Source organism: Chiloscyllium plagiosum, unplaced genomic scaffold (genome assembly GCF_037043375.1).
Source record: "Chiloscyllium plagiosum isolate Xiang-an unplaced genomic scaffold, Cpla_swu_hap1 HiC_scaffold_28, whole genome shotgun sequence".
NCBI lineage: Eukaryota > Metazoa > Chordata > Chondrichthyes > Orectolobiformes > Hemiscylliidae > Chiloscyllium > Chiloscyllium plagiosum.
Genome location: NW_028270166.1, coordinates 21,960,262 through 21,974,384, shown reverse-complemented (window position 1 = coordinate 21,974,384; position 14,123 = coordinate 21,960,262). Strand labels below are relative to the sequence as shown.

The following is a 14,123-nucleotide window of genomic DNA, read 5'->3' as shown; positions in this document are numbered from 1 at the left end:
ACTCAGCATCTCCAACCTACCAGTCACATCTGTGCTATCTCCCCAGTATTCCTAGGTTTGCCAGTTGCTGACACTCAAATATCAGTATAGAAATGACTATGGAATTACTATACAGACTGCATCATAAATGTTACTTTAACATTGTCTGGAATTCAGCCTGCTAAGGAAAGGGTTGTCCAGCTCATTTCTCTGCTACTTCTAAAACACTTTTTTGAGGTCTAGTATGAAATTTTATTGTCCTCTTGAACAACATCTGGAAGATTTCTCAGTAAGGTACTTGCTGATAAGCTGTATCTGCCAAGACCCTAGAAACAACTATACATCTTTAGTTACAGTCTGTGTTCAAGGTAACCAGATCAACAGCCCTCTGAGCACACCACACAATCTTTTCTCCTTCAAGAACTTGCCATTATTTGTCTAATTTTCTTTGACGTTAATCTCTGCAGATAGAAATCTGTTCTCTGCACCCTCTCTCTCCACTACCTTTACTTGCTGTGTTTGGCTTAGACTATTCAGTGGGGTAAACATGTCTAATTTTTATTTTACAAACTACGTTAACTAATTCTGCATTTATTATAAAATGAACTAATCTAATAAAAATTAATTGGTTGATGGACCTTTTCCAAACTAAGTCTAAGATCGAGAAAGCATACAATTGACTTTATTGGGAACTGGGTAAAACTATTACAAATTGGATTGGTGAGACTAGAGTAAGACAGTGCAGTCCTGCCATCTTGGTCATATCAATGTAGAAAAGCGGATGCAATAAAAGGAAAACAACAGCTAACAATTTATAATTTTATTTATATTTTAGTTTACAAAAATCCATTTCACAGAAATGGCATGCAGATTAGTACAGATTTAATACAATCATTCCAACATTCCTCTTTAAACAAAACAAGAGAATCTTATTACTCAAATGTATTAAAATAGGGATAGTGTACTCTTACTAGCATAAACACAAATATAATGGACAAGTTTCACTTTGGGAAAACAACTAGTTTTTAAATATTCACATTTTCTTGATCATTCCAATAACTTTCCTGAGACATGTTGAGTGTACAGAATTGATTTCAAATTATTAATATTACACCAAGTAAAGAGACAGGTTTCTTATGTTATCTGCATCTTTCTAGCCAATGAAAATTGGTGAAAATGGTCCAGAAAGAGAGAGAAGATTAACGAGAATCTGGGTAATTTCTCAGATAAGGTCAGATTTATATATTCATCCTCCACACACAAACTGTATTCTTTATGTCACCTCATCACTGCTGATCTGTAGTGGGAAATTGTTCCCCATTATTCCCGAACACAACTCCTACTTTGTGTTGCGTTCTTCAGACTTTTCCTCCTTTTGAATCTATGGCTTGTAAATTATTAGTTTTAAAAATCAATCTGCAGAGATTTATTGCCTGTCATGTGCCTTTAGGACAGAGGGCAAATCAGAAATACAAACAACAATGTGGTCTTTCTACAAACTCAAAAAGGAGAAAAAACATCATAGCTCTATTTGAGAAAGTATGCTGTGAACATAGTTGTCATTTAAAGTAATTCTAATGAAAATATGTCACATCAGCACATCAGGACTATTCTTCTTACAGAAACTAATGTTGAGACACTTCCTAAAGTTGTCTGTTCTATATATTTTCCCTGCTTCGTTAGTCCATGGGAGAAACTAAAATGATTAAATGGCACGTGGGAGTAAGCTGTGTGACTATTACACACAAAAGGTTCAGATGATTCTGACCATCTTTGATCGGAATGAAATCAAATCTACCACCTTTGACACTGACCCCTAAACACCAGGCCAGGTTGCTTTGTCTTTATGAAATAAAGACAAATAGAGACAGAAAAAATTATGGCAATGTGTGCCGAATTGTGACAAAAATACAAATAAAATGATCAAAATGGTTATAGACACTTGTTAAAATAAGTACAAAATAATAAAAGGATTGTACAATTCTGAACATTTCAGTATACAAATAATTACAATATGCTGCAAAATGTAAGTCTCTTTAGTTTAGAATTAAAATGAAAGATCCACTACACCTGACAATGTAATAAATTCAAAAGATAATATGCTGAGTTCATTAAACTCTCAAATATTTACATGCCACAAGTTATAAATAGAAGCAAAATAAATTATGATGAAAGTATACAGCAAATTAGACTGCATTTTGCAAAGGTTAGATAAAAATAATTAATTAGAAAATGTCTTACTACTGAGAACAAATCGTCTCAGGTAAAGATGAACACACTGTATAATTCTACAAATTGTTGTTTTTATACTTTGGATTTGGATTTCATTGCTGCTTCTGGTTTGGGTTTGACTATAGATTTAGATTTCCTGTTGTAAAAGTGTTTTGATTTAGATAATTACAGACAATGTGTCCTCACTGTGACTGGGAGTGTGTGGATGTTAGAATGCTTAGCTTCGACAAGTAGCAGCCCAATGTCTATGTCACTCTAAAGTGGAAGTAAAGGTTTACCTCCTATGTATATTATCACCCATAAGAGAATGTATTGTGGATACATTTTAGGAACAAATGTATATTAAAAAAAAGACCAAAATACTGTGGATACTGGAAACCAGAAATAACAAAATGCTATAAATATCCAACAGTTCTGGCAGTAAGAGTTAATGCTTCAAGCTGAATTTGACTCAGCTTTAGAATTGAATGAAGGTATAAATTTGATGACATGGCAAGGTGGTGGTGAAGAGTAAAAAGGAAAGGATTGGGTTAGGGCAAGAGTGGAAGGGGAAGAAGGAAGAAATAAAATGACAACAGAACAAAAGGCAAAAAAGAGAGGAGCGGAAATGACAGTAGTAAGAAATAAAGCATGTGGTTGGGTTTATAAGTCTCCAACCTGTGGCAGAAGTGAGGCCTGAGTGGCTGCTATAGAATGTTGATGTCCAAGTGAGTGTTCAACATTAATAGCAAATTTAATACAGGGTAGGTCTTAAGTGTATAATAATGCAGTGTAAAGATAAACAAAATGTAGAATGGCCTGTTTCAAAGAAACAAACCATAAAGCTCAGCTCAAAGACTTTTTTATTTTTGTGATCACATTTCTGAATGAAGACAGTACTGCATATACACTTTCCCATGTTGAAGAAAATGTAACAGTTTCTTGTTTACACCTAAACAGTCATTTGCTTCCAGCAATAAGTTATTCATTTTTTAAAAACATTTTATGCACTGCAGGGATAGAGTATTGCACAAATTACCCTGTCAAAACAACAAGTCAAAATAAACTGAGTCAGCTCTCATTAATCCTACACAAATTCCAACTATACCATTCTGCAGTCATTTATCTTCGAGACCAACTTACAGAATGTGTAACGTTTAAGCTTGAAAAGTAGCTCAGACCGTCATCTGCCTTGTACTACAACCAACCGATCATGCCGTGTCATGGACTGTTTCTTCATACAACAGGGTATCTAAACATGGTTCATAGCATGAAATTTTCAAAACAATGATTGGTAGTTTCCAATCAAAAGTTTCAAGCTTACTTTCAATGCTTGCAAGTTCACTAGATCATCTTACAATTAGCAGCTGATCTTCTGAGAAGCAAATCAGTGATAAATCCTGAGTTTACTGGCTAGTACAACTTAAAATCATTGTACCATTTTCAAATTTTTACATCTTGCTAGAATCAGTACTTGCTACAAAATAACCAAATTTCTGACAAGTGCCCCCCTCTTTATAAGGAGGGCACCTCCAAAACATTTAATTTGCAACAGACTAAAAACAGAGTTTAGACTATTACTCTTTTTTTGACAGTCAACAAAAACACATCATCCCCTGGTGCCTGAAGGTTTTGTGTGAACCAGTGAAAATAACGTGATCCTGTTGTAGAGTCAACAAACAGATCAGAGTCCTTGGACATGTGGATGATGCTGCTCGCGGTCAGTCTTCAAGCTTCATGTTTTTCTATATCTACAAAAAGGAAAAATACACCAGTAAATAAAAACGGAAAAAACTGTGGTGTTGGAAGTCAGAAACAAAAACAGAAATTGCTGGAAAAGCTCAGCAGGTCTGGCAGTATCTGTGGAGAGAAATCAGAGTTAATGTTTCATAACCCTGCTTTCTCTCCACAGATGTTGCCAAACCTCCTGAGCTTTTTCAGTAATTTCTGTTATTGTTGTTGTTCAAGATACATCAGTGATCACCAAGTCAGATACAGAGAATTTCTTTAATCTTTTAACATTGTAACCGGACTACAGTTCTGGTACGTAAAACAAATTTTTAAAATGCTGATTGGTGTATGTCAACGAGCAATTGACCATTTGAAATTCAGCTCCCAAAAATATTTTTGTGCTACACCAAGTAAGAATGACATTTTATTTTGTCTAGACACTGGTTTGACCTTTTTTCTTCCTCTTCATTCTTTCATGGGATGTGGGTGTGATTGATAAGGATTTGCTACCCATCCCTAATTGACTTGATCAGAATGAATATCTAGGACATTTCACAGTTAAAAGTCAACTACATTGCTGTGAATCTAGAGTCATGTGTAAGTTGGATCAAGTAAAGATGGCCAATTTCCTTCCCTACAGGATATTACTGAATCAGATGTGTTCTTTATCACCCCCCACCCCAAAATCGATAGCAATTTCATGGCACCATTTTGGAGACTAGCTTCACATTCAAAATCTTTGAGAGTTAAACTGAAATTCCATGAGCTGCCATCATTGGATTTGAACCCACCTCCTACAGTACTACTCTAGACGGTAGTCGAGTGTCATTACCACTGTATCACCTCCTGCAGATGTTTAAATAATTGGCATGCCATAAAAAATGCTGCTATGAGTCACATGGTTGTCCCTGTCAATTCAAAAGAGAATCATTTAGAATTCAATTATCTCTTTGGTCAACACAATGGTTTTTCTTTTACTGGTGTGTGAAATCAATACTTTTGAGACAACAAGCAGTAAACTAGAAGAAACTACCACGGGGATTTCCAGCATAGCTGACTTTGTTTTATGAGACAACGTATCATCAAAAGTTATCATAGCAGCCACTTGATCTCTATATAATTGTGAAGCTCCATTTTAAAATCAGAACTCCTCAGAAATGTCTGAGGCAACAATCTCAAAATAGAGACATCTCAGCTCAAAAGAAGAACATGTTTGCTCAGGGTCAACTACAGTTCTGTCACAAGAGTTGAGGCAACCTGCAAATATACAAGAAACCTCTCTCCCTCTCAGTCTCTCCAACTGCTGTGTCTACCAGTGCAAGCACCCTCCATCTATTCAGAAGTACAGAAGACTTTGCAGTTGCTAGATCGGTCTTTCATGGATTAACTTTATCATTTCAACAAGAAGGAACCGGAGCAATGGGCCCCATTGGTATACCAAAGACATTCTCCTCAAGAAGCCATTCTTTTGACTTATCTGTATTTGCTTTCAACTTTGTACCCGAAATTTGTTAATTGGATTTAACTCTTATATTCTTGAAGAATATTCAATCGCTTGCAACAAACTAACCCTTAACTTGTTTAAATAAATCGTGACTGCTGGTCTACTTTAACTCGAATCATACAAGTCTTTAAAAAAAAGGGCTAAACAAGCTTTATTAATCCACAGTTCTTGTGACTACGTGGAAAGCATATTTTCATTAAATTGAAGACAGTTCAGGACTGGAGGTAGAGTTATAAGGAAAGGCTGGGGTTTTTTCCATTGGAGTGTAGGAGGTTGAAGGGTGACCTTATAGAGGTTTACAAAATCATAAGGGGCATAGAGAAGGTGAGTAGCAAAGGTCTTTTCCCTAGGGTAGGAGAGTTCAAATCTAGGCTGCATTTCTTTTTAGGGGAGAGGAGAAAGATTTAAAAGGGACCAGGGGGGCAAACCTTTACAAACCACCTTCTGTTCAAATGTGGAATGACCTGCTAGAGGAAGTGGTGGATGGAGGTACAGTTTATGTGAGTGAGGCCCCTTTCGGCCATGGCTGACCATAGGCTGCATCCTCATTGTTCTGGCTTTCTGCTTCCCTGAAACAACATCGCTTATGACTGAAGAGACCAATGCTGAAGTGATAGCCCTGGTCGCTGAGGTCACATCTGTATGTGGTCGTTGATCTGCTAGAACTGCTGCACTCCCTCCTTTGTGCCTGTTTGTCTGCCACAGCACTCATCAGTTACAACATTTAAAAGACATTTGGACAGGTACATGAACAGGAAAGATTTAGAGAGATATGGGTAGGCAAGAGAGACTAGTTTAGTTTGGGTAACTTGGTTAGCATGGACAAGTTGGACTGAAGGCTCTGTTTCCCTGCTGTATACTCTATGAGATTAAAAGACAGTATGTATACAAAATATAAACTCACTTGTACAGGAGTTCTGGAGAAAAGTATTATATGTTTACCATCTTGGCTACGCACATTTGCTTCCAGTCAATGATTCATATTTTTCTACTTTATTCTATTTTCAGCTGCGCACATCATATTTCCAAAGAATTATCATTTTGTAATGGGATTTCATTTATCAACCACAGTTCCATATTTTCTGGACCAAAAGAAACACTAATACCGTAAATCAGAAACAAAAACAGAAGTTGCAGAAAAGCGCAACAGGTCTGGCAGCATCTGTGAAAAGAAATCAAAGTTAATGTTGCAGATCCGGTGACACTTTCTCAAAACATTGAGGACCTGAAACGTTAACTTTGACTTCTCTTCACAGAAGCTGCCAGAGCTGTTGAGCTTTTCCAGCAACTTCTGTTTTTGTTTCATATTTTCTGAAGCTGAAATGACTGCAGAAGAAAATGCCTTGCACTTAAACTTTAAAATAAAACCAAATTTAAAAAACAAGTGACGGTAGGTTTTAATTTTAAATAGAAAGCTTCAAATGCATCACCTTCATCTGGACTTAAGAAGTACAAGTCTGTCTTCACTAAATTGCTTTGCATTGTTGTTTTGGAAGAGGGAATATTTTTAAATTCCATACTGCTGGTCATAAAATAATTGTCGATTGTGGGCAAAGAATTGTCAGTCATTTGTGACAAACTGTTAGCTATACAGTGCATTGGTGTATTTTTAATATAGAGTGATGGATAGAGACCAAATTATTTTTGTTTAAACTTGAAGACATCGGAGTTTTTATTTTTCATCCCAAGACACAGAGGTGGTTTAAAGAGGAGGTGGGGCAAAGTGGAGTGAAAAGAAGGAGAGAACACTGCAGGGTGGGTGGTGTTGTGGACATAATAAAGCAAGAAATAAGTGGGATTATTTTTCTTATAAAATCACTCAGGAGTATTTCAGGAGGAGGAATGTAAGTCAGTGGAAATATCCATAAGCCCCTTCACTTAGTGAGGACTGTGTATGCATGATTGCGGCAAGTTCAAAAACAAACCGAAAACTCATTAAAGCATTAGCATGAAGATGTCCAATGTTTGAATAATAACAAGAGGTAAAGGAGTATTTTCTGCACACTACAGGTGGTTTGGTGGAAAGCTAGCAGGTCTTTGTTATGGTGTAGGTTTCATCCTGAAAAATAATAACTGACTCCATCAGGAAAATTAGATTGGAAGATTTTAAATATATTAATATTTAGGAAGTTGAGAACCTATTTTATGCTCACGTAGTTGCGGATTTGGTAAAGAAACACTCAATAGAGGATGGCAGATTATTTGAAAGATTTCCTATTCCCACAGTCCATTCTCTTGTGGGCAAAGCAGGAAATTGGCAATAAAGTCTATTACCTTAAATGGACACAAAGCCACAAGAAGATTTCCAAGATTAACATAAGTGAATATGAAAGATTTCAATCAACTCTGGTTAGGGTCCGAGCTGTAACAACACCAACATTAATAAGCAGAGAAAGCAAAATTTATATAACAAGTCTGTTTGCAATCTTGGTGTCACATTGATCCAGAGATGAATTTCTGAACTCATATTTCAGCCATAACTAGAACCATGTATTCCATCACATCACTCAACTTCATCCAGTCTCTGCACATCAGCTACAACCCTCATTTATGCCTTAATTACCACCCGAGATGTAAATATTCCAGTACATTCTGGTCTTCACCATCCCAGCATTATAACCTGCGTGAATCGAAGGTCACTGCTGCTCACATCTCGACTTCCAGCAAAACCCATCAGTCCTGCGTTTGCTCCTGATCATGCATAATCTTGATTTTAAAATTCTTATCCTTTCAGTCAACTCCCTCAATGACCACACCTTCTTCATTTCTGTAATCTCCTCCAGTTCCACAACCTTCTGAGATATCATCGAATATACAGATTTCAATCACTCCTTGCTTGTTGGCATTTCTTTTAGTTGCCAAAGACACCCAAGGGCTTTGGAATTCCCTCTCTACAATTCCCACTTTTCACCTTCCTCCTTAAAGACAATCTTTTGATTAAGATTTTGGTGATTTGGTATCATACTAATTTTATACTCTTCCTAGGATGTGCCTCAGGATGTTTCATTATGATGCAGATATGCAAATACTAATGCTGAGGTAGGCTTCTCTCAATGCAAATGTCATATATTCTCAGAACACCACTGAGATACATCCTGCTATGATAGGGCATTGACTGCATCTGCTTTAGTTCAACTTGTCATTTGTCAGCTCAAAAAAAAAGGTGCCACAGAAGGCTGCTGAAAATGTGAGATGATAACAGTGTTCCTTGAGTAATGAGATATAAACATAGAAGCAATCGAAAGCAGGGTGAATTCAGTAATCAGTGGGACATGAAAGCCTACTGGTATTGCTACTGGACCATTGATCGAGACACCCAGGTAATGCTCTGGGGACCTGGGCTCAAATCCTGTCATGGTAGATGGTAGAATCTGAACTCAATAAAAAGCTGGAATTAAGGATCTGATGACCCCTATCAATTATTGAAAAAACTCATCTAATATCCTTCAGGAAACATAGCTGCAATCCTTATCCCATCTGGCCTCCAGACCCACAGCAATTTAGGGACGGACAATTAAGGCAGCTTTTGTGTGGAGCCGCAGGAGATGGGGAAGATACTAAGTAAGTATCTTGCATCAGTGTTTACTGTGGACACGGACATGGAAGATAAAGAATGTCGGGAAATAGATGGTGACATCGTGAAACGTGTTCATATTACAAAGGAGGAAGTGCTGAGTGTCTTGAAACGCATAAAGGTGGATAAATCCCCAGGACCTGATCAGGTGTACCGTAGAACTCTGTGGGAAGCTAGAGAAGTGATTGCTGAGCCTCTTACTGAGATATTTGCATCATCAGTAGAAGCAGGTGAGATGCCAGAAGACTGGAGTTTGGCTAACGTGGTACCACTATTTAAGAAAGATGGTAAGGACAAGCCAGGGAACTATAGACCAGTGAGCTTGATGTCGGTGGTAGGCAAGTTGTTGGAGGGAACCTTGAGAGACAGGATTTACACTTATTCGGAAAGGCAAGAATTTGGGATGAACAACATGGCGATGTGCGTGGGAATTTATGTCTCACAAACTTTATTGAGTTTTTTGAAGAACTAACAAAAAGGATTGATGAGGGCAGAGCGGTGGACGTGATCTATATGGACTTCGCTAAAGCATTAGACAAAGTTCCCCATGGGAGACTGATTAACAAGGTTAGATCTCATGGAATACAGGGAGAAGTAGCCATTTGGATACAGAACTGGCTCAAAGGTAGAAGACAGAGGGCGGTGGTAGAGGGTTGTTTTTCAGACTGGATCCCGTGAGCAGTGGAGTGGCACAAGGATCGGTGCTGGGTCCACTACTTTTCGTCACTTACATAAATATTTGGATGTGAACATAGGGAGTATAGTTAGTAAGTTTGCAGATGACACCAAAATTGGAGGTGTAGTGGACAGCGAAGAGGGTTACCTGAGATTACAACAGGATCTTGATCAACTGGGACAATGGGCTGAGGAGTGGCAGATGGAGTTTAATTTAGATAAATGCAAGGTGTTGAATTTTGGAAAAGCAAATCCGCGCAGGACTTATACACTTAATGATAAGGTCCTAGGGACTGTTGCTGAAAAAAGAGACCTTGGAGTGCAGGTTCATAGCTCCTTGAAAGTGGAGTCCCTGGTAGATAGAATAGTGAAGGTGGTGTTTGGTATGCTTTCCTTTATTGGTCAGAGTATTGAGTACAGGAGTTGGGAGGTCATGTTGCGGCTGTACAGGACGTTGGTTGGGCCACTTTTGGAATATTGCGTGCAATTTTGGTCTCCTTCTTATCAGAAGGATGTTGTGAAACTTGAAAAGGTTCAGAAAAGATTTACAAGGATGTTGCCTGGGTTGGAGGGTTTGAGTTACAGGGAGAGGCTGAACAGGCTAGGGCTGTTTTCCCTGGAGCGTCAGAGGCTGAGGGGTGACCTTATAGAGGTTTATAAAATCATGAAGGGCATGGATAGGATAAATAGACAAGGTCTTTTCCCTGGGATCGGGGAGTCCAGAACTAGAGGGCATAGATTTAGGGGAAAGATATAAAAGAGACCTAAGGGGCAACTTTCTCACACAGAGTGTGGTACGGGTATGGAATGAACTGCCAGAGGAAGTGGTGGAGGCGGGTACAATTACAACATTTAAAAGGCATTTGGATGGATATATAAATAGGGAGGGTTTGGAGGGATATGGGCTGGGTGCTAGCAGTGGGACTAGATTAGGTTGGGATATCTGGTCGGCATGGACAGGTTGGGTCTGTTTCCATGCTGTACATCTCTGATTGCTGGCCTAACTAGTGACACCAACATCCTCTGAATGAATTTTCTGTTAAAAATCAGCTTTGGAAATCCGATATTAGGATTCTTGATGACCCGGAAAATATTTATCCTCGAATTAAACAGTTGACCTTTTTTATTCATTCGTCACTGCTTTCCAGGAACAGAATGAAAATTGGATACTATAACCATTCCACACCCCAGTGCCACTTCAGGGAAAAAAAAGTGCATTCACTGCAAAACTTTGGAACCCGAGGTTATGAAATGTGCTATATCAATGCAAGTTTGTGTTTAAATGCATATCATTAATGATTTAGAGCTTTCTTTGAGAATTAAATTCCTAATTTCCAATAACCATCTGTTTAAAATTACTAGGCAATTCCAGAAATAAAAAGGTGTAGAATAAATCTTTGAAATAAGAATAGATGTCTGTGGATTTACAGCGACTGGATTTGACATAACATGAATGACATTTGAATTTAAATCAAGTATGACTGAGATACAATCAAAGGTCACTTATGTTCTGTGTGAATTAAGTGGATACAGGGAAACTGAAACTACTAATTGAGGAGTTGCTATGCTCTTTTATGTTTATCCATTTAAATTCCGAACACAAGACAATGGGAAAGAGGTCTCAACAGTCAGGTGGGAGGTTCACATCCAACAACACGAAGTTGGGTCACAAAGCCTCAGCACATATTTCAATGTAGAAATGAAGGCGCCTCATTTTTAGAGGTAATGAGGTATTAAACCGAGGCTTTTTTCAAGCCAAAGTAAATACTTCTGTATTGTACAGAAGTTAAATTATATCAGAAAGTAGTGTGTAGGACTGGCTTTCGTCATAAAACCTTCAGTTTTGCAAGCTCTAACATGCTCTTTTGGAATGCAGCCAACAGAACTACAACTGAATTGCACAACATTCAACTGAATGGCTTTATTTCTGAAGGCATACACTACATCAAATATAGGAAAATGAAACTGATGATGGAACTGGCAATAGGAGTTTACTTTACCTCTGTGTAAAGCGAGAAGAAGAAAGCAAAATCTCAAACATTACTACTTTGGCTTTCACATGAGACATTTTCATTGCTTTGTGCAGCACAATTTATAGACACACCTAGAATTGTAATCAGCCTTGTCGACATGCTGATCTTTTTCAGCTGAAGGACAGAATTGGTCTTGAATACAAGCCACCCATTTCAGACATCACAAAAATAATCATGGGTGTGAAATCCCACAGCCCATCTTAATTCATCCATCCTGAAAGTCCCTCAAGCTCTGCTGGCAAAGAATGAGTATCCAAATGATTACACTGCCCTCACCTGTGCTTGGTAATCCATTTCTTAATCACTTTGTGATGAATAATTGTGTGATACAAATCCTAAATGAGGATATTTCTAATAGATTTGTACTAATCCGGAGTGTGACGATAGCCAAACATGCAAAGAAGCTCATGTGTAATTGCTTGACACGTATCATATTCAGTCATTGGTACCCACTCTCTGCAAACAAATGCAATATGTTCAAGCCTGGAACCTTTAAAATTATCAAAGAGCCTGTAAGAGTTCCTTAATACTTTCTCCATGGCAACACCTTCAGCAGAGCCACCTTGAGCTTATCAGTACTCTATTTTGAAGTTGAAATGGTTGAGATTTAAAACTTGACATTCTTGCATTATTCTTGATGAGTAGAAGACAAAACATTCTACTAAAAAGTCTCTTTTTTCAGCAAGGTATACATTTCAATGCATAAGTAAAGCACTTTATATATGTTTGTTTTAAGCAATGACCCTGGTACTGTCACCACTCTGCCCTTCTATGAAGAAATGGGAAACAATTAGATGTTTGGGGGGATGCCTCAGTTACTTTAAGGAACAACCTGGGCTGATTTAGGCACATGAATGCTCCATGCTGTTACAAGCATGGCACAAGGCTTTCAAAAGACTATCAATTCTACCTGACGAGTTAACATACTTACTGATTGTGTGTATGGAGCTCTGGCCAGGCCCCCATTGACATTAGTTGCTCCTCTAGAGCCACAATTCTGAAGCCAATGTAACTGGAAGAGATCAGCAACAGTAGTACCCTGCAATTGAAAAATTAAATGGATTAACAAGGATAGAGGTGGAACCTGGACAGAATTTCTACCGATAATTTGTTGATGATCTATTTTGAAACAGTTTACAGTGACAACATCACAAATCATTAATCCTTGTTTGCAAACATTATCCCACATCAGAAAACTGAATGTTTTGCTTTTGCATAATATATTCTAATACATTATTAACGAACACCACAATTAGTTGTATGTAGTTTAAACCTAGCGTTTAGATAACAATTAAACAATGTTGGTCAATACTCTGTTAGAAAATGTTTCAGTAAGTTATTTCTGCACATTCTATATAAAAAGGTATTACCCCCTGAAATAAATGCTGCGTCAACTTAGAAGCTTAAGACTTGTTTCCAACTATCGCGCTGTCAACTGACCACCTGAGTGCTAACATGAGGCCCGGTTCAGGGACCAGCACCTCATGACAATTCATTCAAATGGCCAGAAAATGAGAAAATATATCCACCAACTGAAAGACAGCTCAATGTTGAGTAGCCTGTCGTGAAAACTGCTTGTCTGGTTAGAGGGTCAGGGGAGACCTAATGCAGCAGTACCACAGGCAAGTTTTGTACAGTTTGAAGAAGTACCTCTGCTCCTGCTTACTCTACAAAACGAATGGTAACACAGCTATGTTCTCTTTGTTGATTGAACCTTAAACAACTGAGGTTCTATGTAGGATCTAGGTTTAAGAACTGCATTTGAAACTGGCAAACACTTTGGTGATTCAACTCATCACCCCGTTTGGAGAGGTTAGTTGGAGCATCAGCAATTTTGGACAATTTTGTGCTAAGTCCAGGTTAAAATGTACACAATGGGTTCTACTAGTTTTCGATTTTTTACAAAAGTGACCAAACAGTTGTCTTCTCAAAGAAACAAAAAGTTATATAGGTTCTCAAACTTTGCAAAGTCTAATAAATATATTTATTAAGATTTATAATACATACAGCAGCACATAGATGATAATGAGTGTGTTAAAAGTGGTCGATTCATGAAATGCAACAACTGATTTCATTCTTTTCATCACCTTCTGGAACCAGGAATTACCTACAGAATGACAAAGCTTGGAGATTACTGTGAGCAAAGGCACATAAAAGAATAATTTTCACAAAGTTGCAAGAAAAGTCTTGTCTATAACAATTCTGTTTGTAATTATGATTTTAGTTTGAAAACAGCACTTCTCTCTAAAAATACACTACCCATAATGGGGAAATAACAATCATCATTGCGCTGAAAAGACAAAAAAAAGTTTGAAATCATTTGAAAATGCAGAACATCTCCATTGTTTCACCATCAAGATTTTTAAAATAATTTATTGAGTTTCTTTCCTCTATAATGTGAGAGACACAACTCTGT

The 14,123-nt window shown here is 37.7% G+C and overlaps 1 protein-coding gene across 4 annotated transcripts in view; it reads right to left on the bottom strand.

The window, feature by feature from the left end:
* Positions 1 to 784: 784 nt before the first annotated feature.
* Positions 785 to 14,123, bottom strand: part of LOC122565335 (GRAM domain-containing protein 2B) — a 96,761-nt gene continuing 83,422 nt past the window's right edge. For all 4 annotated transcript variants that reach the window (XM_043721201.2, XM_087976037.1, XM_087976035.1 and 1 more), the window contains exons 11-13: positions 13,715 to 13,814; positions 12,639 to 12,746; positions 785 to 3,941 (exon numbers count right to left, since the gene is read on the bottom strand). In XM_043721201.2, coding sequence (XP_043577136.1) covers positions 3,926 to 3,941; positions 12,639 to 12,746; positions 13,715 to 13,814 — 224 coding nt within the window. In that variant the 3' untranslated portion in view covers positions 785 to 3,925. The remainder of the gene's footprint in view (positions 3,942 to 12,638; positions 12,747 to 13,714; positions 13,815 to 14,123) is intronic.